This window comes from Heloderma suspectum, chromosome 3 (genome assembly GCF_057233095.1).
Source record: "Heloderma suspectum isolate Gila_16-S chromosome 3, 16-S_ref, whole genome shotgun sequence".
In the NCBI taxonomy this organism is placed as follows: Eukaryota; Metazoa; Chordata; class Lepidosauria; order Squamata; family Helodermatidae; genus Heloderma; species Heloderma suspectum.
This window is the reverse complement of record NC_139460.1, coordinates 315,015,764-315,043,127: the sequence shown is the minus strand read 5'-3', so window position 1 is coordinate 315,043,127 and position 27,364 is coordinate 315,015,764. Positions and strand designations below refer to the sequence as shown.

At 43.6% G+C, this 27,364-nt stretch overlaps 1 protein-coding gene across 3 annotated transcripts in view; it reads right to left on the bottom strand.

Annotated features, from left to right (window-relative positions):
- Nucleotides 1-27,364, bottom strand: part of USP13 (ubiquitin specific peptidase 13) — a 144,244-nt gene that overhangs the window by 73,390 nt on the left and 43,490 nt on the right. For all 3 annotated transcript variants that reach the window (XM_084847557.1, XM_084847559.1, XM_084847558.1), the window contains 2 exons: nucleotides 7,679-7,800; nucleotides 5,138-5,280 (listed from right to left, as the gene is read on the bottom strand). In XM_084847557.1, coding sequence (XP_084703683.1) covers nucleotides 5,138-5,280; nucleotides 7,679-7,800 — 265 coding nt within the window. The remainder of the gene's footprint in view (nucleotides 1-5,137; nucleotides 5,281-7,678; nucleotides 7,801-27,364) is intronic.

Below are 27,364 nucleotides of genomic sequence, written 5' to 3'. Positions count from 1 at the left end.
GCCCACAGGCACGTCCCGCAGCATGGACTCACATGGTCTGAGATCCGTCATTCCCGTTCCAGAGGCCATAATTGCTGCTCACCACTGTAATCTGCCGCCCCAATGCACAGCACATTCAAGTGTCCCCTGCGGTCCAAACGGACACGGGCAACCATCAGGAGTCAGCTTCTGTTGCTTCTGCCAACTGTTTATTCCACTGCAGGCGCAGTGCCGGAGTCCATGCTGCCTCTGCAGTTGCATTATAAAGGCGCCATCGCACATGGCAGTGCCTGGCCGTGCCCATAGCGGCAGCCAGGGCACAAGTGGCCACGAGCCGCAGCTCTATGCTTGCTTCTCTGCTGGCATGCAGTGGGCTGTTGCCGGGGGTGGGTGCCAGTGGGCTCGCAGCAGCTGCATCATTTGCTGCTAAGCAAATCTCAGCCATGGAAATCTGCTGCTCAGGCATGAGTGGCTACTCCTTCTTTGGCCGATCTTGCAGCGGAGCTCTATGGCAGCTGTCAATTAACCACAGAGGCTATTCAGACATCACGCCAGGGGCATTGCTAGGTTCTTAAAAGATCCAGGGCACAGGCCCATAACACAAATATGCATGCATGCATGCATACATACATATATATATAATATATCCGAGTCTAAGCGCACCTCTAATATATATATATATGTGTGTGTGTGTGTGTGGTGTGTGTGTGTGTGTGTGGTGTGTGTGCATGTGGTGTGCTTGAGTGTGTGTATAGATTACATACAAGTACAAAAGAGGGCCACAGTTGTAGAAACTGTGATAATTATAATTTGTATAACAATAATAATTTGTATATACCTGTGATACAGATGCTTCTGTTATCTACCAGTATACGTACAATTGTATTCATATGTATAATTATAATGTTCTAACAACAACCCTATTCTAAATAGGTTGGACTGGGAGCTGGGAGATCCGGGTTCTAGTCCCCACTCGGCCATGGAAGCTCACTGGGTGACTTTGGGCCAGTCGCACACTCTCAGCCCAACCTACCTCGCAGGGTTGTTGTTGTGAGGATAAAATGGAGAGGAGGAGGATAATGTAAGCCACCTTGGGTTCCTTGCAAGAGGAATAAAGGCGGGATATAAATGCAATAATTAATAAATAAATAAAAATACGTTATTGTGTGTGTTTCCATATTGTTGCAATATTATATTAGTATAACCTGACCCACTTACAGTTGTGTGTTTGTTCGCTAATTTCCTATAGATTACATACAAACATACATACATAAGAAGTGTGCACTGACCACCCCCCCCAACCCCACTTCAACTCACACCCCGATTCAGCATTTTGGAAAACATCCCGCTTCTGCTCTGGCCAATTTATAGTCGGACCACTTCAGCTCAGCACCAAACCTGAGACAAGGTTTGGAAAAATGGGTCTTTATGTTTCCTGCTGACTACCATGGGAAATTAGAGAAAAACTGTAACTCTTTTCTCTTGGTCAGAACTGGATGATAATTGCAGACACAGTAGCCCCCCAAAAGGGGATTATACCTGCCCATTGTCAGAAAAATAGGTGTGGGGTTTATTTTATATTTTGATTTTCTTTTAAAGGGAACTGCCAATAACATCTTTATTACTTGGAAGAATTGGATAAAATTTCAGGATTCATTGCCCCACCAGTGGAGATCATGTCTGCCAAATTTCAGAATGACAGCCACAGGGATTTTTGTGAAAGGGTGGCCTTGACATCTTGAGGTCTCCAAAAGAGGACATACTTATCTCCCTATTTTCCTTGTGGACCATTGTTCTGAAAATTACAGACAGCCTAGAGTTGTCCCTAAGAGAGAAACCAGCAAAGTTTCAGAAGGATACGTGCAGCAGTTCATGTGGAAGGGGGGTTCTCCAATTTGGGGGAGGGAGTGATTTGCTTTCCCTTCCCCAATAGTTTTTGGGTAACCTGCATGAAGGATATACATGCATGCAAATTTAGAAATACTAGAATGTATTTACATTTCACCAATGTTAGCAGCAGAGAAACATGGGTGGGAAGGTGCTATTGCACTCATGTCCTGCTTGTGGGTTTCCCGTGGGCATCTGGTTGGCCACTGTGTGAACAGAATGCTGGACTAGATGGACCTTGGTCTGGTGCAGCACAGCTCTTCTTATGTTCTTAAATAGAGAGTGCCTCTGAACATATGCAGAATGCTTTTCTTTCACCACTAAGCACTTACATTCTCCCCCTACCAATTCTATTCCCCTCCATGCAACCATCCCTCCTCATCCTACCATCCTCCTGCATCTCTTCATAAAAACAGATGTCTTGTTTTGTGCAACTCTCCTCTACCTCCTCCTTGTTATGCACAAACTCTCATTGTATCTTCCCCCCATAACTTCATTTGAGCCAAGACTTCACCAGGATTCAGCCAATGGGTCTGTTTTCAAAACTAGGGCTAAGTTATGGAGAAACTCTGAGCATGTACTACGTGCCTTTCCCTCGCCACTGAAGCCAGAGTTCATGCAACCCCCCCACACATACACACTCACAAATGACAAAACATGCATAGGACTGAGCTGAAAGGGTAGTTAAGACAGAATTGGGTAGGCACTGTATTAAGCCTGCAGTACCATGCTCACAAGTCAGGACTTATTTCTGAGTAAACATGCAGAATATCAAGGTGCAAATCTCCCTACAAAAGTAACTTGTGCTGGAATCCCATGCACACTTCTCTTGAGGCAAAGCCTCATTAAACATAATGGGGCTTCTGAGTAGGCATACATAGGATTATATAAATGAGCAGTATTTATCTCCCCTCCACTTAAAAAACAAAGCCCAAACTCCTATTTTTTATAAAGCTTTCCATTCATAGAAACATAGGAAACTGCCTTATACTGAGTCAGACCCTGGATCCATCTAGCCCAGTTGACACTAAATGGTTGACACTAAATGGCAGCAGTGGCTTTCCAGGATTTCAGGCAGGATTCTTTCCTAGCCCTACCTGGAGATGCTGGGGATTGAAGATGGGACCTTCTACATCCCAAGCATGTGCTGTACCACTGAGCTACAGCCCTTCCTGTTGCTGGATAGTGGCAACTGACAAGCAAAACAGCCCCAGATTTGTTTCTCTGCAACCACGTGAACCCACTTTTCTCAAAGACTTGAGTGAGAAGGAGAAAAACTAACCCTGTTGTCTGTTTGTATAAAGTCAAATACCATTAAGAACTTCTCTTGCCCACTGAAGAGAATTCTCTTTCAGAATTCGCCAAGATATGCTGTGGGTGGAATAAAGAAGAGAAAGAAAGAACAGGATAGGGGGAGGAAGAAGAAAAGAAGAATGGTGATTGGAAATGCGTTGGGGCAGGGGGTAGAGAAAAAAGAGCCAAGTGGCTCCTTTCAGAGGTAGTACTTCAGAGGAATTTGGGAGGCTGTGGAGGGTTTGTTAGGATTGCACGCATTTAGATTAACTTTATGAGGTGAGGCGGCTGAAAGGCTTTTTCTAGCTTTTTTAAAAACTGTAGAACGTATTTAAAAGCCTCGGCAGTTCTTCAATCATGACCCCACATAGTCCTAACCCTCCTTTTGGAATAATTTGAGTCCTACAGCTATTTAGGAGAAATTAAAGTGGAGGGGGAGAAATAAGTTTGTGGAGACTGATTGAATCCTTTGCTGTACTGAAGCTACTAAACTTCTGCAGAAGCCAAAGGTTCCAGTTTGGGGCAGTAAAATCAGATGCAGTGTAAAAGTATTTCACATGGAGCTCTTTCTTCCCTTTCTTCTCCCTCTTCAAAATTTCATTGCAGGCAAGCTCCCAACAGTGGGCATGTAAAAGCAGAAAAGTAGGGGGAGAGAGGTTTTTTGCATCTCAAAAAACAAAACAAACAAACAAAAAACAACCTACACTAGAGATTAGGGATAGTGACCCTAATGGTCACCTTAAACACCTTCTGATTAGGATCTCTAATCCCCTGTATGGCTTGACAGTTTTTTACTTTTTGTTTAAGTCTTTGAGAAAAGGAAAATTTATGCATGGCTTGCACAAAAGCCACGGGACCTAGCTGTCTGAAATTTGGCAGGTTCAGTCAGCTCCATAGGGGCTGCCAGGTCCCCTAATTCCATAAACTTATGTGGAAGCACATAAAAACAAAAAATTATAGCTCTTTACTTTGACAGGTTTTCTTGAGTAAAAGCCGATTTTACCTGTGGCTAGCATAAAAGCCACTGGACCTAACTGTCTGAACTTTGTCAGGCTCAGTCACCTCCATAGGGGCTGCCAGGTCCCCCAATTCCATGCATGTATGTGGAAGCATAAAAAAATATAGCTCTTTGCTTTGACAGATTTTCCTGAACATAGCAAATTTTACCTGTGACTAGCACAAAAGCCACTGGACCAAGCTGCCCGAAATTTGGCAGGTTCAATACAATCCATGGGGGCTGTCAGATCTCCATATTCCATGCATTTATGTGGAAGAACGAAGAAAGTATAGCTATTTGCTTTGACAGATTTTCTTGAAATTAGCAAATTTTACCTGTGACTAGCACAAAAGCCACTGGACGCAACTGCCTGAAATTGGGCAGGCAGCTCAAAAGATCTGGGGCATAGCTCAAAAAGATCCAGGGCCCATGCCCAGGTGGCTTCTCTTAACGACACCCCTGCATCACGCTAAGCCATGGTAGGGCTCATCTTGCACCAAGTGGTTAGTGAGCGTGGTTAATAAACCACCACAGTTGGAAAAAAACATCATACAGACATCACACTAAGCCATCATGGTTAGCTCAAATATGCTAACCATCATGGCTTAGCATGATGTCTGAACAGGCCCAGTGACTGGCCCAAAAGTCATCCAGTGAGCTTTATGACAGAGTTGGGACTAGAACCCAAATCTCCCCAATCCTAGTCCAACACTCTAAACACTACACCACACCAGCTCTCACTGAAATGGCATTCATTTGTCCATCAACGGCTATTAGCCTTGGTAGCTAAGTAAGTGGAACTTCCATGTTTACAGGCAGTGCATCTCTGAAAGCTGGACGCTGACGAAGAGTGTGAGTTGTTACCTTCATGCACTGCGTGTTTCCCAAAGTCATTGGAATGTCTAATACAGGACATAGGAAGCTGGATTCTTGGTCTCATCCAGCAAGGCAGTTCTTAGGTACAAACCACAGCAGCCTCACCTTGGTGGAATCCTGACTCCATTGTCCATCTGTACAAGAATGTTGGCATGTTTGGAGACTTGCAACTCCTCTTCCCATGAGTCTGGGTCTTGCTTTCTGTATGGAGATTTCGAACTGAGGACTGCATCACAAGCTATTGTAACCTAGAAGCCGGGGGTGGGGTTGGAATAAGTCAAAGCGAACATGAGATGTAGCATGAAAGATATGTTTTACCATGATTTCTAACCAAGAGTACCAATACTAATAATATTTTTATATATCCCTTTAGAATGTTCAAAGTGCTTCAGGTACATTATCCCAGTAATTCGTATGAGAGCCCTGAAAGTTAGGCCGATAGTATCCCTATAGTGCAGAATGTGAAGCTGCGGTGGAATTAAGACTGAAAGACATTGGACTGCCTAAGGCCATCTAGTGCTGAGGTCCCCAATGTGGTGCTCTTGGTGGTGCCAGGCTCCTGCCTCTCCTGATTTCATTTCTTAAGATTTGTTTTAATGTTTTGTTTTTACTGGAAGGCTTGCTTGCTGAAAAACAAAGGGCAGTCCTCCAGCACCATCGTTATCTGGGTTCAAAAGAATGGTTTTGTGTGTTGGAGCTCAGCCCCCACCACTGCCATGTACTTCGGTTCTTAGGCAAATTACTTTTCTTTTGGTCTCATCAGTTTGCCTTCTGGGAAATGAGTGTTTTGTGACTGGCCATGTCTACTGTGACAACCTTTTACGAACAGACGAGCAGTGGGGAAGCCATAGAAAAGCAGTTGAGAAGCCCATGGCAGCCATTTTGTGAGAGCACCCACAACACTCTCAAAATTCCAAATGTGCCCACTGACCCCAAAAGGTTAGTGAGTTCCAGGGTGAGGTGAGATTTGGATCACAGACTCTGCCACTCACAGCACACACTCTTAGCCACTGCACCAGGGCTGGACAAAAGGCAGATCAAGATCTATTGGCAGACCTCTGGGTGACTTGCAGTACACTGGCACAGGTTTCTGACTTCCAACTGTTTAACAATAGCAACAACTAAAAATCTGTCTTCCCCTTCTGGCTGCTGAAATGAAGAAAACTTTTTTGGGGGGTGGGGACGAGGGGTTGATTTTTGTGTGAAAAAGCTGAAAGGATTTTTGTGTATGAAAAGGCTGGCAAGGAAAACCATTTCCACAGCGGTGCATTACACTATACCAGCTCTAGCATCTATAACCACCTTTACCTTGCACACTTCAGCCCTGGCAGGAGAAGAATTCTCAGTGGGTGCTCCACCATTAAGAGTCCTTTGAATAGCTTTTGAAAAGTACAGCAAGATCTTTCTATCTCGTTTATCTTTTTGTGACAAGGGTTAATAGCTTGGGAGAGTCTATGGTCTGCACTCTAGGAATGTTTTACTCTGCAAAAACATAAAGGAGCTGCTTTATATATCTAGGGTGCTTCCAGCTGGAAGGCTCCTTCCTAGTGCTACCAATCAAAAGGCATTGTGCAGCTATTTCATCTTTCCCTCCTTAATGGACTTTTGTGGTAAAAAAGAAAGATGGAAGAAGTGGTGGGGAAACACAGGAGGGATGCAAATGGAAGACGATGTCTGGAGCCCCCATGAAAATCCATTGAGCTTAATATGGCATATTTTAAGTGGCAGGAGTTCTCCAGGCCTTTCCCAGTCATGCTACCCAAAATTCTTTAAGGGTGAAAACAGATGTAATAGAAAGAGAGAGCTCTAGCACATTCCTTAGTTGCAATGAGTCCAGATTTTCCTCCCCCTCTCTTCATGAACTCAAGCCTAGAGAAGGTAGATACGTTTGGACTGAACACAGCCAAGGGTGCCTGCAGGTTAGCTCCACTGCTGTGTGTGTGCTGTTGTCTGCTTTCTCTTACCAGAGATTGAACCGGACACCTTAGAAATGAAAAATATATCATTCACGTATGAAGCTTTTACCCCACCCTTCTACATTTTATATTCTTTCTCTTTTGGTATTCAAATACCTGCCACAACATAAAGCAAAGCAATTTTAGCTAAAACGCAAAGCAATCACAGAAATAAAAAGCCAGGATTCCCAAAGAATGTTTTTTGTCCAAGACAGCAACTAAAACATAGAACTTGCCTTGAGAAATTAGTATTTCTCATACTTCCTGTACCAATATACACATACAACATTCAGAAGCAAATTCAATTCATTGCAATGGCACTTACTTCCCAGTAAGAGCACTTAGGGACCTTATGCTCCAGTCCCAAGCACACTTACTTGGGACAGAGCAAGCTCCACTGAATTCAGTGGGACTTACTTCCAGGTAAAAATGCACAGGATGTGGCCTTCTGTCCAAAGTACTCTATAATGCTTATTCATTCTCATGGCAAACCTGTGCAGTTTAATCATCAGTATGGGAACATGTCCATACAAGTATTTTTGGGGGGTGCTGAAACAATGGCCTCTTGAGGATCTCAAGATGCTGCACCAAAAATAAATCCAAGTCACACTTTTTTTTCCCCGTTAAACACGCTCCATCACACCCACAAAGACAGCTTCTGTGCCATGTCTTGTCGCCCATACTCACTCACCAATGCTGGTAACTCTTCTATGTTGGGTAAAGGAATTTCATAGTGGTCTGGAAATATAACAAGTTTAGCTTCATCCTCATATTCATAATCATCATTGTTTAAATCGCCATTGGATTCTAGATCTGCAAGAGAGAGGGAGGAAACCAAATAGAGCTTTAAGAAGAGAAAAGATAAGGAACTACACCTTCAACAGGCCATGTTTTCAGACAGGGCTGGAAAAATCCCAGGCACCTGGTTGCTCAGATGGATGCCTTGAACTTTGATTCTAGCATCAATGAATCCAAAATATTTGTTCAGACCTGTAAGGAAGTGGTACATAAATTTGGTTCTGGATCTTTCAAAATTTGATGACATTCATGATGTTACAATTTCCCCATCCTCCCAATTGAGTACCTTTAGAATTCAGCTCATTTGTGGTCATACAGCTAAAGCATGAAAACACACTTAAAGATCACCTTATGCAACTGCATAAGGAGAGATATAAGCCCTGATCCTTGTAAACACCTCATGCCTTGCCTCACCTGTGTTTCTAAAAACTTTTGTCAGATGGTGCTCCATCAGTTCTAACTTTCTCTCAGCAATAGCTATGGCTAGAGACCAACAATAGTTTTTAAGGAAGCTGAAACTGGTTTGAAAGAGGTTTCACTTTTCATGGTGAACACACACACATTTATTTTGTTCTATAGTCACCTCCTGGGCAAATAGGATTTTGCAGGTTTTTGAAACACAAAAATCTCCTTAAAAATAGCACACAGGCACACATAAACCCCCCTTCATGAATCACTGCAGCCATGAAATTAAAAGACGCTTGCTACTTGGGGGGAAAGCTATGGCAAACCTAGACAGCATAGTCAGAAGCAGAGACATCACCTTGCCGACAAAGGTTCGTATAATCAAAGCTATGGTTTTCCCAGTAGTAACGTATGGCTGTGGGAGCTGGACTATAAGGAAGGCTGAGCGCCGAAGAATTGATGCTTTCGAACTGTGGTGCTGGAGAAGACTCTTACGAGTCCTCTGGACTGCAAGGAGGTCATATCAGTCCATCCTAAAGGAAATCAACCCTGACTGCTCATTGGAAGGACAGATCCTGAAGCTGAAGCTCAAATATTTTGGCCACCTAATGCGAAGAGAAAACTCACTGGAAAAGATCCTGATGCTGGGAAAGACTGAAGGCAAAAGGAGAAGGGGACAGCAGAGGATGAGATGGATAGATAGCATCACCGAAGCAATGAATATGAACTTGAGCACGCTCTGGGAGAGAGTGCAGGACAGGAAGGCCTGGTGTGCTATGGTCCATGGGGTCACGAAGAGTCGGACACAATTTAACGACTGAACAATAACAACAACAACAACACACAAACCAAATCCTAGATACCCTAAGGCAAGAAAAAAAAGTCTCTTGAGAAAGATGTCAGCTTGTCATAGGAGGAAGCTATTTATTTATTCATTTGCATCCTGCCTTTCCTCCAAGGAGCTCAAGATAGCACACATGGTCCATTGCCCCCCATTTTATCTGCACAAGAACCCTGTGACATAAGTGAGGCTGAGTGTTTGTGACTGGCCCAAGATCACCCCATGAGCATCATGGCTGAGTGGAGATTTAGTTTTGGGCATCTATGCAGTCCTAGACCAACATTCTAATAACCACACTGGCTCTCAGGGACGAGTCACACACATGAACCAAATATTCTTTTCCCTCCCTCCCTGGCATGCAGTAAATCACACTCTCGCCTGTATACAGGAGGGGCCATAGCTCAGTGATAGAGCATGTGTTTTGCATGCAGAAGGTCCCAAGTTCAATCCCCAGTAGGGGAGGAAAAATTCCTGTGTGAAACCTTGGAGGGCAGCTGTCAGTCAGTGTCAACAATACTGTGCTAGATAGACCAATCGTCTGACTCGGTATAAGGCAGTGTCCTATGTTACTATGTAGAAAAATAGCTGTAACAACTGGGCTGTACTGGGAATCAGTTTGCAATTGTTTCTGTGATCACGCAGGATGCAACAACGACTTCAGCTGAGATTGTGCAAATAACTGCAGCTCTCTCCTGGTTCACAAGGAGACTTCTCCTGGCATTCCCATACACACATGGAATTCCATGGAGGGAAATGGCTGGAACACATGTGTGACCTGTTTATAAAATGACACCCATGGGTTCTCATGGCATGATACCACAGAATCTTCTCCAATCTGTTAAGAAAGCCAATTTATTTATTTGCCAAAAGGCCACAGCCTCCAATTTTATTTTATATTTTACAGAGCAGCAAAACAAAATACTACACATGGTAAAACAAATTCTCCTCCTCCCAAAAAATCAGCACTCCGGTGAAGAGAAGGGAGTGTAAGTAAGCGTAGTGGCTAATTTCAAGAGAGGGATTTTCTTGGATTCCAGCATGCCTGAGAGATGTATTCACATGCCTGAAATCCTAGACTGGGAGACACAGTCTGCCTCCTAATCCTAGATGTGTTGAGGCAGGCAGTGATTTTTTTCAGGGAGGGGGGAGAGTAAATGCACTCTGCACTTGCTCAGAGGTACTCTCCATAGCTCCACTTGTTCCAGGGCTCAGTCTTGTCATTGTGAAGAGAGGTTCTGGGGATAAGCCCTGGTGAGACTAGACAAAAATTATGGGTAGTACCCAATGCTGTCACAGCACTAAAGACATTGCGCGAATGTAACCAACACTAGCACAACATCATTAGCGCTTTTGAGGCAAAGGGAAAAAGCAGTCATTTGCCAGCAAACTTTTGCAGCAGTAACCACTTTTTCTTTGTCTAGCAAGTGTTAATGATGTTGTCCCAGCTCTGCATTGGAGAAAGGAATAGCAATAATATTACTTTTTACTATATGAATTTTAATGTTATAAGCTGCCTTGAGAATGCCCTCTCCAGAGAAGCTTACCTGGTGCCTACATTTTAGTCTTTTTGGTACCAAGAACTGTTTTTAGTACTCTACTCTGCTGCTGGTTTTAATCTGGTTTTATGATGTTGTAATGGTTTTATTCTTTACTCCTGGGTTTATCTGGGTTTTATTCCCTGCTGTTTTAATTTTTTGTTCTTATTTTTGTACTGTATATTTTAACGTACTGTACACTGCCCAGAAAACATTGGTTATCGGGAGTACAGTAAATAAAATAAATGTTTAAGATAAGCTATATGCTGCTATATTGGGACAACGAACTTTTGGACAATAGCACAGAATTGTAATAGAGATCAAATCACCAACGTTCGCTGGATCATGGAGAAAGCAAGAGAATTCCAGAAAAACGTCTATTTCTGCTTCATCGACTACGCTAAAGCCTTTGATTGTGTGGATCACAACAAACTCTGGCAAATTCTGAAAGAGATGGGGGTACCAGACCACCTTACCTGTCTCCTGAGAAACCTGTACGAGGGTCAAGAAGCAACAGTAAGAACCAGACATGGAACAACCGATTGGTTCAAAATTGGGAAAGGAGTACGACAAGGCTGCATATTGTCGCCCTGCTTATTTAACTTATATGCAGAGTACATCATGAGAAACGCCGGGTTGGATGAATCACAGGTCAGAATTAAGATTGCTGGGAGAATTATCAACAACCGCCAATACGCAGACGATACCATCCTAATGGCAGAAAGCGAAGAGGATCTCAAGAGCCTCTTGTTGAGGGTGAAAGAGGAGAGTGCAAAAGCTGGTTTGAAACTCAACATTAAAAAAACGAATATCATGGCATCTGGCCCCATCACTTCCTGGCATATGGAAGGGGAAGAAATGGAAGCAGTGACAGATTTTATTTTCTTGGGCTCCAAGATCACTGCAGACGGTGACTGTAGCCATGAAATTAAAAGATGCTTACTCCTTGGGAGGAAAGCTATGGCAAACCTAGACAGCATAGTAAGAAGCAGAGACATCACCTTGCCGACAAAGGTCCGTCTAATCAAAGCTATGGTTTTCCCAGTAGTAACGTATGGCTGTGAGAGCTGGACTATAAGGAAGGCTGAGCGCCGAAGAACTGATGCTTTCGAACTGTGGTGCTGGAGAAGACCCTTACGAGTCCCCTGGACTGCAAGGAGGTCAAATCAGTCCATCCTAAAGGAAATCAACCCTGAGTGCTCATTGGAAGGACAGATATTGAAGCTGAAGCTCAAATATTTTGGCCACCTAATGCGAATAGAAAACTCTCTGGAAAAGACCCTGATGCTGGGAAAGATTGAAGGCAAAAGGAGAAGGGGACGGCAGAGGATGAGATGGCTAGATAGCATCACTGATGCAATGAATATGGACTTGAGCACGCTCCGGGAGAGAGCGCAGGACAGGAAGGCCTGGTGTGCTATGGTCAATGGGGTCACGAAGACTCGGACACGACTGAACAACAACAACAGAAATTGTAAGCCGCTTCCTCTGCCTTTCACGCATTGGGTTCATATTGCTATGGAAAGGAGCGAGGAGCTAATGTTGGGGCATATGTACAACCAGAAATAAAAAAATCTAAAGACAACTACAATGATCTTATTAAGTCCCTCAAAGCAGATTTTTAATAAAACCTTAACAGCTATCAACAGAGCTGAGGAGAAGGAATATAACTCTCTGCAGGAGACAGAGAGAGTAGCAAACTGTTGGACACAAAGGGAGGGAAAGGATGAAATCACTCCACTTTTTACTTAGGATGGCCAATATTTCTAGTTCTTCACTTTATGAATTATTGAGGATAATGGATCTTTGGCATGATGCACGCATTAACTAAATATTGGTGAAACGTACTTATATCCCGTATGGAAACACAGGAGCATTCACTCACTTCACGTCAGAACATTTTGCAATAAATGGATGTTAATTACGTGGTTGGCAACAACCACCTTGAACAGGAAGTGAACCAGTGACCTGGAGGTGAAAGTTTCTGTGATTGTAGTCAGCCAACTAATCCCTTGAATTACCTGCTAATTATGGGAAATTATATGCTCAGTCTTCAAGTCTCAAGAAGTATTTCAGTTATTTTATGACCGCTAGTGCTTTGTCCTCTCTGGCAATTTATGAACCAAAAGGTCTGATGCATTAAATACTAGGTATGAAATTGGATTCAAGTCTTTCTTCAACACAAACAACAACGTCCTGGACTCAGTGGCCTTGGACAAGCCATTTCCTTTCAGTTCTCAGCCTGAAAATGAGTTTAATGATCTCCCATACAGGCTTCTTTCCAGGGATAGTAGAATTTTCTTTTATCCCTGGAAAGAAGCCTGTTTTTGTTGTTGTTCAGACATGACTGAACGACTGAACAACAACAAAAACTTTTTTCCCAGTACTTCATATCATCCACAGAGATACAGAACGTATTTCTTTGCATCGCACTAAGGAATATCATTGTATCCTCTAAACAAGCCTGTAAAACAGATTACACTGTGATTTGCCCAAGGCTACCCCATGAACTTCAAGGGTACAGAATCATAGAACAGTAGTCATAGAATAGTAGGGTTGGAAGGGGCCTACAAGGCCATCGAGTCCAACCCCCTGCTCAATGCAGGAATCCAAGTCAGAGCATCCCTGACAAATGGCTGTCCAGCCTCGTCTTGAAGGCCTCCAGTGTGGGAGAGCCCACCACCTCCCCAGGTAATTGGTTCCATTGTCATATTGCTCTTACAGTCAGGAAGTTTTTCCTGATGTTTAGCCGGAATATGGCTTCCTGTAACTTGAGACCATTATTCCGTGTCCTGCACTCTGGGATAATCAAGAAGAGATCCTAGCCTTCTTCTCTGTGACAACCTTCAAGTACTTGAAGAGTGCTATCATATCTCCCTTCAGTCTTCTCTTCTCAAGGCTAAACAGGCCCAGTTCTTTCAGTCTCTCTTCATAGGGCTTTGTTTCCAGTCCCCTGATCATCTTTGTTGCTATCCTCTGAACCCTCTCCAGTTTGTCTGCATCCTTCTTAAAGTGTGGTGCCCAGAACTGCACACAGTACTCCAGATGAGGCCTAACCAGTGCTGAGTAGAGGGGAACTAGTACTTCCCGGGATTTGGAAGCTATGCTTCTATTAATGCAGCCCAAAATAGCATTTGCCTATTTTGCAGCCACATCACATGGTTGGCTCATATTCAGCTTGTGATCGACAACAATTCCAAGATCCTTCTCGCTTGTAGTGTGGTTGAGCCACGTATCCCCCATCTTGTAACTGTACATTTGGTTTCTTTCTCCTAGGTGCAGAACTTGGCATTTATCCCTATGAAATCTCATTCTATTGTTTTCTGCCCAGCGCTCCAGTCTATCAAGATCACTTTGAATTTTGTTTCTGTCTTCCAAAGTATTAGCTATCCCACCCAATTTGGTGTCATCTGCAAATTTGATCAGCATTCCCTGCACCTCCTCCTCCAAGTCATTAATAAAAATGATGAAGAGCACTGAGCCCTGCGGTACCCCACTCGTTACCTCTCCCCAGTTTGAGAAGATCCCATTGATAAGCACTCTTTGAGTCCGATTCTGTAGCCAACTGTGGATCCCCCGGATCGTTGTTTCATCTAGCCCACTTTGAGCTAGTTTGCTCATCAGGATATCATGGGGCACTTTGTCGAAAGCTTTGCTGAAGTCGAGGTATATGATGTCGGGAAGTACTAGTTCCCCTCTACTCAGCACTGGTTAGGCCTCATCTGGAGTACTGTGTCCAGTTCTGGGCACCACACTTTAAGAAGGATGCAGACAAGCTGGAGAGGGTTCAAAGGAGGGCAACAAAGATGATCAGGGGACTGGAAACAAAGCCCTATGAAGAGAGACTGAAAGAACTGGGCATGTTTAGCCTTGAGAAGAGAAGACTGAGGGGAGATATGATAGCACTCTTCAAGTACTTGAAAGGTTGTCACAGAGAAGAAGGCCAGGATCTCTTCTTGATCATTCCAGAGTGCAGGACACGGAATAATGGGCTCAAGTTACAGGAAGCCAGATTCCAGCTGAACATCAGGAAAAACTTCCTGAGTGTCAGAGCAATACGGCAATGGAACCAATTACCTGGGGAGGTGGTGGGCTCTCCCACACTGGAGGCCTTTAAGACAAGGCTGGACAGCCATTTGTCAGGGATGCTCTGACTTGGATTCCTGCATTGAGCAGGGGGTTGGACTCGATGGCCTTGTAGGCCCCTTCCAACCCTACTATTCTATGATTCTATGATTCTATGATGTCTACAGCATTCCCACGGTCTACAAGGGAGGTTACTTGATCAAAAAATGAGATCAGATTTGTCTGGCAGGACTTGTTCTTGACAAATCCATGTTGGCTTCGAGTAATCACGGCATTGTTGTCAAGGTGCTTCCAGATGGATTGCTTTATCATCTGCTCCAGAATTTTCCCAGGGAGTGATGTCATACTGACTGGTCTGTAGTTCCCAGGTTCCTCCTTTGTCTTTGTCATCTGTTATCGTTTTGCCATCCTTATTTAATAGCTGAACCACCATTTCTTTCCTCTGCCTTTTACTATGCACGTAGCTGAAGAAAGCTTTTGTTGTTTTTAGCATCCCTCGCTAACCTCAGCTCATTCTCAGCTTTAGCCTTCCTGATGCCATCCCTGCAATTCTGTGCTATCTGCCTGTACTCTTCCTTTGTTACTTGGCCTTCTTTCCACTTCCTATATGTGTCCTTTTTTGTTTTCAGGTCATCCCTAAGCTTTTTGTGAAGCCACATTGGCTTCTTCTGTTGTGTTCTACCTTTTCTTCTTGTTGGAATTGTTTGTGATTGTGCCTTGAGAATTTCCTTTTTTAAAAGCTCCCACCCATCTTGGACTCCTTTTCTCGTTAGCATCGCTTGCCATGGAACCTTACTGATCATTGTTCTGAGTTTATTAAAATCAGCTTTCCTAAAATCCAGGGTACGCGTTTGACTACACTCGGCTTTTGCTTCCCTTAGAACCAAGAACTCAAGTACAACATGGTCGCTTTCCCCCAGAGTTCCTGTAACTGCTACTTTATCCACTAAGTCATCTCTGTTGCTTAGGATCAAGTCAAGGATAGCCGATCCTCTAGTTCCTTCCTCTACTTTCTGTAGGAGGAAGTTATCCGCCACACAAGTCAGGAATTTCCTGGAGGAGCCACTAGGCCCTTTACTTCACTAGGTAGAGGGTAGTGAAACTTGTTTCTCTTCTGAAAAGCAGCTATTAAACTGTTACTTACCAAGCCAGCAAAGAATGCACATGGTTAAGGAAATTACAATAGAATCTTCAAATATTAGTTATTAGAAAAACAGCTTGGAACATGCTAGCAACTCAGAAATGCCTGATGAAGAAGTCTGATTTAGAAGTCTTTAACCCAATTAACCTTTGGGTTTGGCCGGGGGATGGGGAGCAGTGGTGAGTCTTGTCTGGAAATCTCCTGCTGAGCCAGGCAATCTTTTCCAATTTGTGAGGTGACAGAAAAGAGAACTGCCAAAAATGCAAGTCCCGCATACCTTAAAATGTGGAAAATGTGTATCTTTCTTTTAAAATATTGGCATATAAAATTAGACAATCCTCTGGAAGCTACTGTATTTGTATGTAGGACACAGAAGCTATTTTGATAAAGGGTTCTTTTCCAAAACTGGCAAACTGTTCAAAGTGCTTACGCAGGATCACAAGGGTCTCTGTTCCCCTTGAGTGGAAGCTCCAGCTGCTGAGACCTAAGCCAAGCTTATTAAGAGGGGTATGAAAGAGCTGATGTGGACAGCACAGTCTATTTCCCTTCTAAGGGGCTTGAAGCTCTCTGAAGTTCAGTCAGAATCACAGTTAAAAACGGTGCTGTCATCAGAAGCACCGAAGGTCACAAAAAACACCCTAGAAAGAAGAACAAGACAACAGCAAGCAAAGCAAAATAAGCAGGCGTGTAAGCCTGTAGGGCAGCGGGGAGGAGTAGAAGAGAGAAGATGGACCGAGAAGCGGTTATTTTTGGGCAAGCAGTCAGTAGGGTAAATTTCCTTCAGATACCATCTGATCAAGTTCAACAAGCATCACTCTAGCGACGGAGGATGACAAACGCTCGGCCATCGGCTGACTGAAAAGAGCAGCTGAGGCCCAGCTGAAGGCAGACAAGCAAGCCATAAGCTAACATGCTGGAGGAGAAAGAAAAAGGAGGATTGCTTGACTAGACATGCCCAGATCAGATTTAGATGTTACCAACTAAATGTGCTAATAATAGCAGTAGAATCGGATCCCGAGCTGGGCTCCCAAAGAGGATGCCTGCTGCGTTCAAGGAAGGGAGATAAAAGGAAGATATTCCCTCACACACAAAAACACGGACCAATAGGCCTTGGCATTTGGGGCTCCCAGTTGTGACTTCCCTCATACCTAATCCCATCCTGTTCTAGGGCATTATCCTTTACATCCCATACAGTATGGTGCAGTACATGAATCTATTAAATAAATACGTGGTTCTCAGCCATTTTTGACATCTTAACAATCCTGTGAGGCAGGTTAAGCCAAGAAAGACTGACTGGCACAAGGACAACTAGTGAGCTTCATGGCTGAGTGAGGATTTGAACTCAGGTCTCCCCAATCTTGGTCCAACTTTCTAACCACTACACCAGATTGGCTCTCAAAGTTCTCCTCAGCCATGAATGAACCCAGCGGCCACTGGAAAGCCAGTAAACAATATTATTTACCGATTAGTACTTTTCTACTTTAAAAGTGCCCAAAGCAGCATACAAAATGAAAGGTATTAAAATGTACATATCTCTCATTCATATTGATTCACACAGAGAGAGAGAAAACCTAAGTGAAAATAACTTTAACATTACAGTATACTCACAATCTAAAATCACAATCTAACTAAAAGATTGCAATAAACAAACAAACCTCAAGAGCAGGGGCACTGTCAAAAAAGGCCCACCAGGGCATGGGCCCTGGATCTTTTTTGAGCTGTGCCCCGGATCTTTTGAGCTGCCCCAATTGCCATTTTTTTACATGTTCCCATTGATTTGCATTGGAAAAGAGAAACGGCCATAACTTTTTTAGTTTATAAGACAAATATATGAAATTTAAAGACTCCATAGCCCCTATGGAGGTGATTGAACCTGCCCAATTTCAGACAGTTAGGCTTAGCAGCTTTTGTGCTAGCCACAGGTAAAATTTGCTATTTTCAAGAAAGTCTGTCAAAGCAAAGAGCTGTACTTTTTTTGTGCTTCCACAGAAATTCATGGAATTTGGGGACCTGGCAACCCTTACGGAGCTGACTGAACTTGCCAAATTTCAGACAGTTAGGTCTAGTGGCTTTTGTGCTAGCCATGCGTAAAGTTTCCTTTTCTCAAAGACTTAAACAAAAGGTAAAAACTGTCAAGCCACACAGGATTAGAGATCCTAATCAGAAGGTGTTTAAGGTGACCATTAGGAGGTCACCATCCCTAATCTCTAGTGTAGGGTGTTTTTCGTTTGTCTGTTTTGTTTTGCTTTTTGAGGTGCAAAAAACCCCTCTCCCCCTACTTTTCTGCTTTTACATGCCCACTGTTGGAAGCTTGCTTGCAATGAAATGTTGAAGAAGGAGAAGGAAGGGAAGAAAGAGCTCCATGTGAAATACTTTTACACTGCATCTGATTTTACTGCCCCAAACTGGAACCTTTGGCTTCTGCAGAAGTTTAGTAGCTTCAGTACAGCAAAGGATTCAATCAGTCTCCACAAACTTATTTCTCCCCCTCCACTTTAATTTCTCCTAAATAGCTGTAGGACTCAAATTATTCCAAAAGGAGGGTTAGGACTATGTGGGGTCATGATTGAAGAACTGCTGAAGCTTTTAAATAGGTTCTACAGTTTTTAAAAAAGCTAGAAAAAGCCTTTCAGCCGCCTCACCTCATAAAGTTAATCTAAATACGTGCAATCCTAACAAACCCTCCACAGCCTCCCAAATTCCTCTGAAATACTACCTCTGAAAGGAGCCACTTGGCTCTTTTTTCTCTACCCCCTGCCCCAACGCATTTCCAATCACCATTCTTCTTTTCTTCTTCCTCCCCCTATCCTGTTCTTTCTTTCTCTTCTTTATTCCACCCACAGCATATCTTGGCGAATTCTGAAAGAGAATTCTCTTCAGTGGGCAAGAGAAGTTCTTAACGGTATATGACTTTATACAAACAGACAACAGGGTTAGTTTTTCTCCTTCTCACTCAAGTCTTTGAGAAAAGTGGGTTCACACGGTTGCAGAGAAACAAATCTGGGGTTGTTTTGCTTGTCAGTTGCCATTATCCAGCAACAGGAAGGGCTGTAGCTCAGTGGTACAGCACATGCTTGGGATGTAGAAGGTCCCATCTTCAATCCCCAGCATCTCCAGGTAGGGCTAGGAAAGAATCCTGCCTGAAACTCTGGAAAGCCGCTGCTGCCATTTAGTGTCAACGATACTGGGCTAGATGGATCCAGGGTCTGACTCAGTATAAGGCAGCTTCCTATGTTCCTATGAACAGAAAACTAATAAAAATAGGAGTTTTTTGGTTTGTTTTTTAAGTGGAGGGAGATAAATACTGCTCATGTATGCAATATTGAATGTGTTCAAATCTCCAGGGCCAGATGAACTGCATCCTAGAGTAATAAAGGAACTGGCTGGAAAGAACCACTGTCTATTATCTTTGAGAAATCATGGAGGATGGGTGAAGTGCCAGATGACTGGAGGAGGGCTAATGTTGTCCCTGTCTTCAAAAACGGTAAAAAGGAGGAACCTGGGAAGTACAGACCAGTCAGTCTGACATCAATCCCTGGGAAAATTCTGGAGCAGATGATAAAGCAATCCATCTGTAAGCACCTTGAAAACAATGCAGTGAGTACTCAAAGTCAACATGGATTTGTCAAGAACAAGTACTGCCAGACTAATCTGATCTCATTTTTTGATCAGGTAACCTCCCTTGTGGACTGTGAGAATGCTGTGGACATCATATACCTCAACTTCAGCAAAGCATTCAACAAAGTGCCCCATGATACCCCGATTAGCAAAATAGCTCAAAGTGGGCTAGATTAAACAACTATCAAGTGGATCCACAGTTGGCTACTGAATATGCTTATTAATGGGATCTTCTCAAACGGGGGAGAAGTAACGAGCGGGGTACCGTAGGGCTCAGTCCTGGGCCCAGCACTCATCAACATTTTTATTAATTACTTGGAGGTGCCGGGAATGCTTATCAAATTTGCAGATGACACAAAATCGGGCAGGATAGCTAATACTTTGGAAGACAGAAACAAAATCCTAAGTGATCTGGATAGTTTGGAGCACTGGGTAGAAAACAACAGAATGAAATTTAATAGGGATAAATGCCAAGTTCTGCACCTAGGAAAAAGAAACCAAATGCACAGTTACAAGATGGTGGATACTTGGCTCAACAATACTACAAGCGAGAAAGATCTCGGAATTGTTGTAGATCACAAGCTGAATATAAGCCAACAATGTGATGTGGCTGCAAAAAAGGCAAAGGCTATTTTGGGCTGCATTAATAGAAGTATACTTCCAAATCACATGAAGTACTAGTTCCCCTTTACTCAGCACTGGTTAGGCCTCATTTCAAGTACTGCGTCCAGTTCTGGGCACCACACTTTAAGAAGGATGCAGACAAACTGGAGGGGGTTCAGAGGATAGCAACAAAGATGGTCAGGGGACTGGAAACAAAGCCCTATGAAGACAGACAGAAAGAACTGGGCATGTTTAGCATTGAGAAGAGAAGACTAAGGGGAGACAGGATAGCGCCCCTCAAGTACCTGAAAGGCTGTCACAGAGAGGAAGGCCAGGATCACTTCTCAATCATCCCAGAATGCAGGACATAGAATAATGGGCTCAAGTTACAGGAAGCCATATTCCGGCTGAACATCAGGAAAAACTTCCCGACTGTTAGAGCAATATGACAATGGAACCAATTACCTAGGGAGGTAGTGGGCTCTCCCACACTGGAGGCATTCAGGATGAAGCTGGACAGCCGTCTGTCAGGGATGCTTTGACCTGCATTGAGCAGGGGGTTGAACTCAATGGTCTTTTGGCCCCTTCCAACCCTACTCTTCTATGATTCTACTCAGAAGCCCCATTATGTTTAATGAGGCTTACCCTCAGGAAAGTGTGCATAGGATTCCAGCACAAGTTACTTTGCAGGGAGGTTTGCACCTTGATGTTCTGCATGTTTACTCAGAAATAAGTCCTGAGTTGTGAACATGGTACTGCAGGCTTAATACAGTGCCTACCCAATTCCGTCTCATGAACTGACTACCCTTTCAGCTCAGTCCTATGCATGTTTTGTCATTTGTGAGTGTGTATGTGTGGGGGGGTTGCATGAACTCTGGCTTCAGTGGCGAGGGAAAGGCACGTAGTACATGCTCAGAGTTTCTCCATAACTTAGCCCTAGTTTTGAAAACAGACCCATTGGCTGAATCCTGGTGAAGTCTTGGCACAAATGAAGTCATGGGGAGGAAGATACAATGAGAGTTTGTGTATAACAAGGAGGAGGTAGAGGAGAGTTGCACAGAACAAGACATCTGTTTTTATGAAAAGTTGCTGGAACATGGTAGGATGAGGAGGGATGGTTGCATGGAGGCGAACAGAACTGGTAGGGGGAGAATTGTTGTTGTTGTTGTTGTTATTATTAATTACATTTATATACCGCCCAATAGCTGGAGCTCTCTGGGCAGTTTACAAACATTAAAAATATTAAAAATACAATACACAGAGATTAAAAACCATTTACATAAAAAAACACATGAGCAGACAATATACACAAAATTTATTTATTTATGTGGGGTGTTTTTACCCCACTCTTCAGCCGAAAAAGGCTCCCAGAGTGGCTTACAAAGATGAATATTAAGACAGTCCCTGCCCTCAGGCTTACCATCTAAAAGACATGACACAAAAGGAAAAGGGATTGGAAGGAAGGAGGGGAAGGAAAGTAAATACACCAATGACTGATGTATAGGACCAGGTTGGTCTCCCCCCCCTGCGATGATGTCCATCCTGGGAGGCAGGAGGTACAGCCCCCCAGTGGCCCTCGGTTCTCTAGCCGATGGATGAGGCCAGAGTCTGCAGTCCCAAGGAACTGTCAGTTGGAGCTGCGTGTTCTTTCTAGCAGCATAAAAACATATATCTAAAACAACTTCAAACAACAATCTCAAAAACAAATAACCATAACCATAAGACATTCCAGGATCAATTAAACACTTATCATACACTGCCGAATGCCTGAAGAATGCAAGCACTTGCCATTTAACACAGCACACCTGTGTTAATGCAAGTGCTTAGTGGTGAAAGAAAAGCGTTCTGCATATGCTCAAAGGCACTCTATATTTAAGAACATGATAGTCGCCATGCTGCATCAGACCATGGTCCATCTAGACCAGCATTCTGTTCACACAGTGGCCAACCAGATGCCCACGGGAAACCCACAAGCAGGACATGAGTGCAATAGCACCTTCCCACCCATGTTCCCCCTGCTGCTAACATTGGTGAAATGTAAATAAATTCTAGTAATTCTAAATTTGCATGCATGTATATCCTTCAGAAACTCTGCAGGTTTCTTGCCTGGGCGGCACTTCTAATGACCTCTGCATTTTCATAAAAATTTACCCAAAAACTATTGGGGAAGGGGGGAAAGGAAGGGAAAGTAAATCACTCCCTCCCGCAAATTGGAGAACCCCCCTTCCACATGAACTGCTGCACGTATCCTTCTGAAACTTTGCTGGTTTCTTACTTAGTGACAACTCTAGGCTGTCTGTAATTTTCAGAACAATGGTCCACAAGGAAAATAGGGAGACAAGTATATCCTCTTTTGGAGACATTTGAAATGTCAAGGCCACCCTTGCACCAAAACCTTTGTGGTTATCATTCTGAAATTTGGCAAACATGATCTCCTCTGATGGGGCAAAGAATCCTGAAATTTGTATCCAATTCTTCTAAGGAATAAAAATGTTATTGGCAATTCTCTTTAAAAGAAAATCAAAATATAAACCCTGCACCTATTTTTTTTCTGACGTTTGGCAGGTGTAATCCCCTTTTGGGAGGCTACTATGCCTGCAATTATCATCCAGTTCTGACCAAGAGAAAAGAGTTACAGTTTTTCTCTAATTTCCCATGGTAGACAGCAGGAAGCATAAAGGCCCATTTTTCCAAACCTTGACTCAGGTCTGGTGGTGAGCTGAAGTGGTCTGACTACAAATTGGCCTGAGCAGAAGCGGGATGTTTTCCAAAACGGGGTCTGAGTTAAAGTGGGGTGGGGGATCAGTGCAAACTTCTTATGTACGTATGTAAGTAATCTATACACACATGCAAGCACACCACACACACACACAATATGAGGTGCGCTTAGACTCGGATATCTATATGTTATGGGCCTATGTCCTGGATATTTTAAGAACCTAGCAACACCCCTGCTCAAGACATCACTCACGCACACATATACAAACAAATCCAGCAGCCTATGTATATCCAAATATGGGAAAGGCCATCTGGTAAAGAAGGGTCTTCAGTGCCCCCTGAAAACTGACAGGAGATCACCTGGTGAAGGTGGGTGCCAGAGCAGAGAAGACTCTGGTTTACCATACATAGTTATAGTAAGAATTATTAAGATAGCATAAGTTTTGATCACCCAACAAAAGCTATATATTAAATGCTATTACTGCTACTGCTACACAGGGATTTTGCCTGCTTGGTCTATCAGGGGATGGGGGAGGAGTTCTATTTGCAGTTTCAAGCCATACTGGTGAATGAATCAAGGTTATAAAAATGACCATGAATAATATATGCACTCCGTGACCATTATCCGCCTATTTGAAAAAACAATCTTGCAGGCCAATTTGGACTTTATGATACATTTTACCAGAATCTGCTACATTTTTAACTAGGGAATGGTTCATTATAGTCAGAGCTCTGAAGTATTATTTTACAAGGAGAAATAGTAAGCAACTGCATATGCCTTACAAACCCAAAATAAAATAGCAATAGGGAAGGAGAGAAAATCCATGCAAAATGTTCCTAGGGTACTTCTGGGGCAATCACCCTCATTCATGGAATTTTACAGAGGAAGAGCACCTACATGATGCAATTTTCTATTTGTAACCCTCCTATATTTTCCCACTGCTTCTTCCACCGTTTTTATTTCCACAAAAAAATCAATTGAGGAGGGAAAGATGGAAAGCTGCACAATATGTTTTGATTGGTAGTACTAGAAGCCATCTGCCAGCAAGTACCCATAGTCACATTTGATTACTGAAGATTATTTCTACAAAATAATTCCCAGACCTTACATCGTGTAACTTGAAAGTGAACCTGTGAATGAGAGAGGGCATTACTGTTCTCCAGTTTACAAATGGGGATAATGAGGTTGTGTAGCCTTGGGCAAGTCACTCTCAATTAATCCATGGCTTAAGTTATTATAAGAAGCTTAAGATTTACCAGGACTGAGGGCCTATCTCATACAATAGCTTCAGCATATGCTAGCCACAGGAAATACCTGCACATGCTGGCTGCCAGCATGTTCATGTACCACCACACACAGGTATCAGTTTTTAGAGCAACACAGAAGGTGTCTGAGAGACACCACCACTGGTGGTGTGGTAGAAGCTGGTAGAAATAAAAGTTTAAGGGTGCAAACCTATGCATGTTTAGACAGAAGAAAGTCCTACAACTCCCAGCATAGCTGGCTGGGGAATGATGGGAGTTGTAGGACTTTCTTCTGCCGGAACATGCACAGAATTGCGCTCTAAAATGCTTTCCCCTCAGCTACCCTCAATGGTTGTGAAAATACATTCCCAAATCTAACCCATTAACTACTGAACTACACAGGCTCTCTGATCAGAGTGTTAAATATCGTTATCTGTCCTGAGCCTTTGAGGGATAGGTTGAGTTCAATTCCTAAAATCAAAAAATACCATCACAGTTGCAAAATCTAATCTGGGCTTCTGGATTGCTCCGAAATGCACCGACCCACTTCGTGCCACCTCAGCCTCACCTCGGAAGCAGCCTGAAGCACCCCGCTTCGGCTCGGAGTTCAGGCTTCCGGCCAAAGCAGTGCACAGTCCTAAATATCACCCATCCTTCCCTCCACAAACTTTGGTGCTCCCTTAGGGGCCTCTAATTCACAAACATTCATCTCTTTCCCTCCTCTAGAGTACTGCCTAAGTTTATAGGGATGTATACTAGATGAGTTGGGGGAGCAGAGAGTGTTCAAATCTGCAAAAACCTGTGTAAAGGAGGCAGTTTACATCTTTGGCAGTTACATTTCAGACATCATTCCATGGCAAGAGGAAAGGGCATCTCTGGGGGAATGTTTCTCCAAGGTGGGGGCTGCAGAATTGCAGATGCTCAGGCTGGGAAGGGGATGCCCCCTTTAGCACTCACAGTTGGGTTGGTTATCAATGAGAAAAGGATGGATTTTCCTATTCCCGCAGGGCCAAACAGACATTACTTTAGATGTGTGTCGGGCAGCTATGTCTTCTTTTCATTTTTACTCTAGAGTAGGCACATGGAAAAAAAGGCATAGCTGCTAGACAGAACATTTAACATTATGTCTGCTTTGGCCCTGCGTGAAACAGAACAAGGATTGGACTCCATGTTTAGAAAGAAGCCCTTCATGAAATGGAATTTCAAATAACTGCTGTGGGAACATAATGGCTGCACACTCTTTTTCCTTCTACCACTCTTTATCAGTGTGAATGACAATGACAGGATGGTAAAAGGGCACTAGGGAGTAGCTAGCCTACATTAGGTAAGCTGAGGCTTAGGGTGAACAAATGTTTTTTAAAAAAAAGGAAGACATTTTAGTAGTTGTCTCGTAATTCCGCCTTCTTCCCCACAAATTTCACTTGCTTTGCTTAGCTCACAAAGTTTGCTTTACCGTTACCCCTCTTCAGACCTGTTTTCTTCCCAGAATTTATTCTGAGAATTAAGGAAACAGTAAGGGGGCAGTGGGTGATGAGGAAAGCCAGAGGATGATTTAGCCCACCACATAATTTTCTTAAGAGTCACACTCCACAGATCAAAGTATCTCAAACGGGAGACTAAGCAATTGTTCAGATTCAGCCAAGGGAAAGGGGGAGAGCTTAACTCCTCCAGTACTGACTGCACAAAAAGCTAACCAGCAACTTGGGCCTCTGTTATTTTCTTCACGCAGCATGCAAAATTGGGAACGAAGGAGACCGTCCAGAATGGGAACGAAGGAGACCGTCCAGAAACAATAAAGCAGAGCCAGGACATTGTGATCTTAATGCGTCACTTTCTCTGCATAAGAACAGTCATCACCAACGAAAAAAAAGTCAAGCCTTTAGGAATAATCTATTTAAATCAGGCGTGTTAAAAAGAAATTTAGGAGGGCTCCACACGGAGAAACTGGAGGAGTATGAGGGAAAAGTTAGTTGAGTCAGAGCCAATTCCCCCATTGGACTGATGAAGAATTGGTCCCTAATGGCAACCTTAAAGGCTGTGCCAAACTCAAAGCTTGCCAGAGATTTCCTGACACATTTCCGCTGGGCTGTCCTTGACCATGCTGCTGACTGCCAGGATGCATTTTCAGCCGCAGTCAACCATTTTGTTAGCTCCAGGGAAGCAGTAAACCGAGTTCTAGTTGCTAGGCAACCACAGAGCCACTTCTCCTCAAGGAAAAGCAGAATCCCAGTAATGGAGAGGGGATCATGACCACGTTGGGCTCCGGATAGAAGGAAATGAAGCCTGTAGGAGATGTGAACGCTTGCAGGGAGGGAGCGGTTACCGTCATAGTTTATTTGAATCTGATTTTAAACGGCAATTTTGATAATGGTTTTTGTATTTCATTTTAATTTGGAAGGCACTTTGGGTATCTTCTTGTAAGATTGAAAGGAGGGGTAGAATTGTGCTAAATATAAATAAATAAATAAATAAATAAAGAAAGAAAGAAAGAGATACAGAGCAAGGTCCTACTCAAGGCACACACACAAATGTGCTGTTAGACTCCCTCAACGTCACAATACTGAAATACAGAGATGATCTCTTGGTTCTGAAAAGGGGCTCTACTTGCCTAACATAGCAAAAACACCTCAAACTTTTTAATTCTTACAATCCATACTAAAAACTATTCAGCCATCCTCCCACTGGCTATCTTGCCCTGTATCCATGCTCAAATTATAAGGGGGGGGGGCTGCCCCTTTTTTTTTGTGCTGGCCCTCCAGCTACTATTTTTACAAAGCTATGGGGGACACAGTTTGGTTAATGGTGGGGGGGGAGTCAAAGGATGGGGCTTATGGATTTCATTAACAGGCCCCTACCTCCCCTACCATAATTCAAGCACTGTGCTGTTGTGTTGTGTTTTAATGCACTAGAGATCTGTAGACGCACACACAAAACCTCCTTGTCAGGGTGGAAACTGAGCCCATAGAGCCCCAGAGCAGTTCTGATTCTGAGGAAGAACAGCAATCCATGGGAGAGGAGCTCACTCATCTCTCACGAGCACAGCAGCTGGCAGAGATTCCTCCTGCCAGCATTCCTGGGAGAGATAGTGACCCTGGCAGCAAGACAGCGCTGGAGGGGGGCTTGCTGGACACTCGGCACAGACACAGGGAGCGGCGACAGATGGAGGGTGCCAAAAGGAGGGGCTCTGCTCGTCTGACGCTAAAACAACAGTCGCGTCCCAAAGACCCAAGGGTAAGAGGGAGGATCTCTCCATAGCCCATACGTTCAGAGTCTTCCCGCACTTCTCCTTCAAACGGGGACCAACTGCCTTACCTGGAGCTTAGGCTACTCTGCTATCTACCCCAGTGCAGTTCCTTGCTTAGTCACTAGTGATTAGTATCTGTTAAG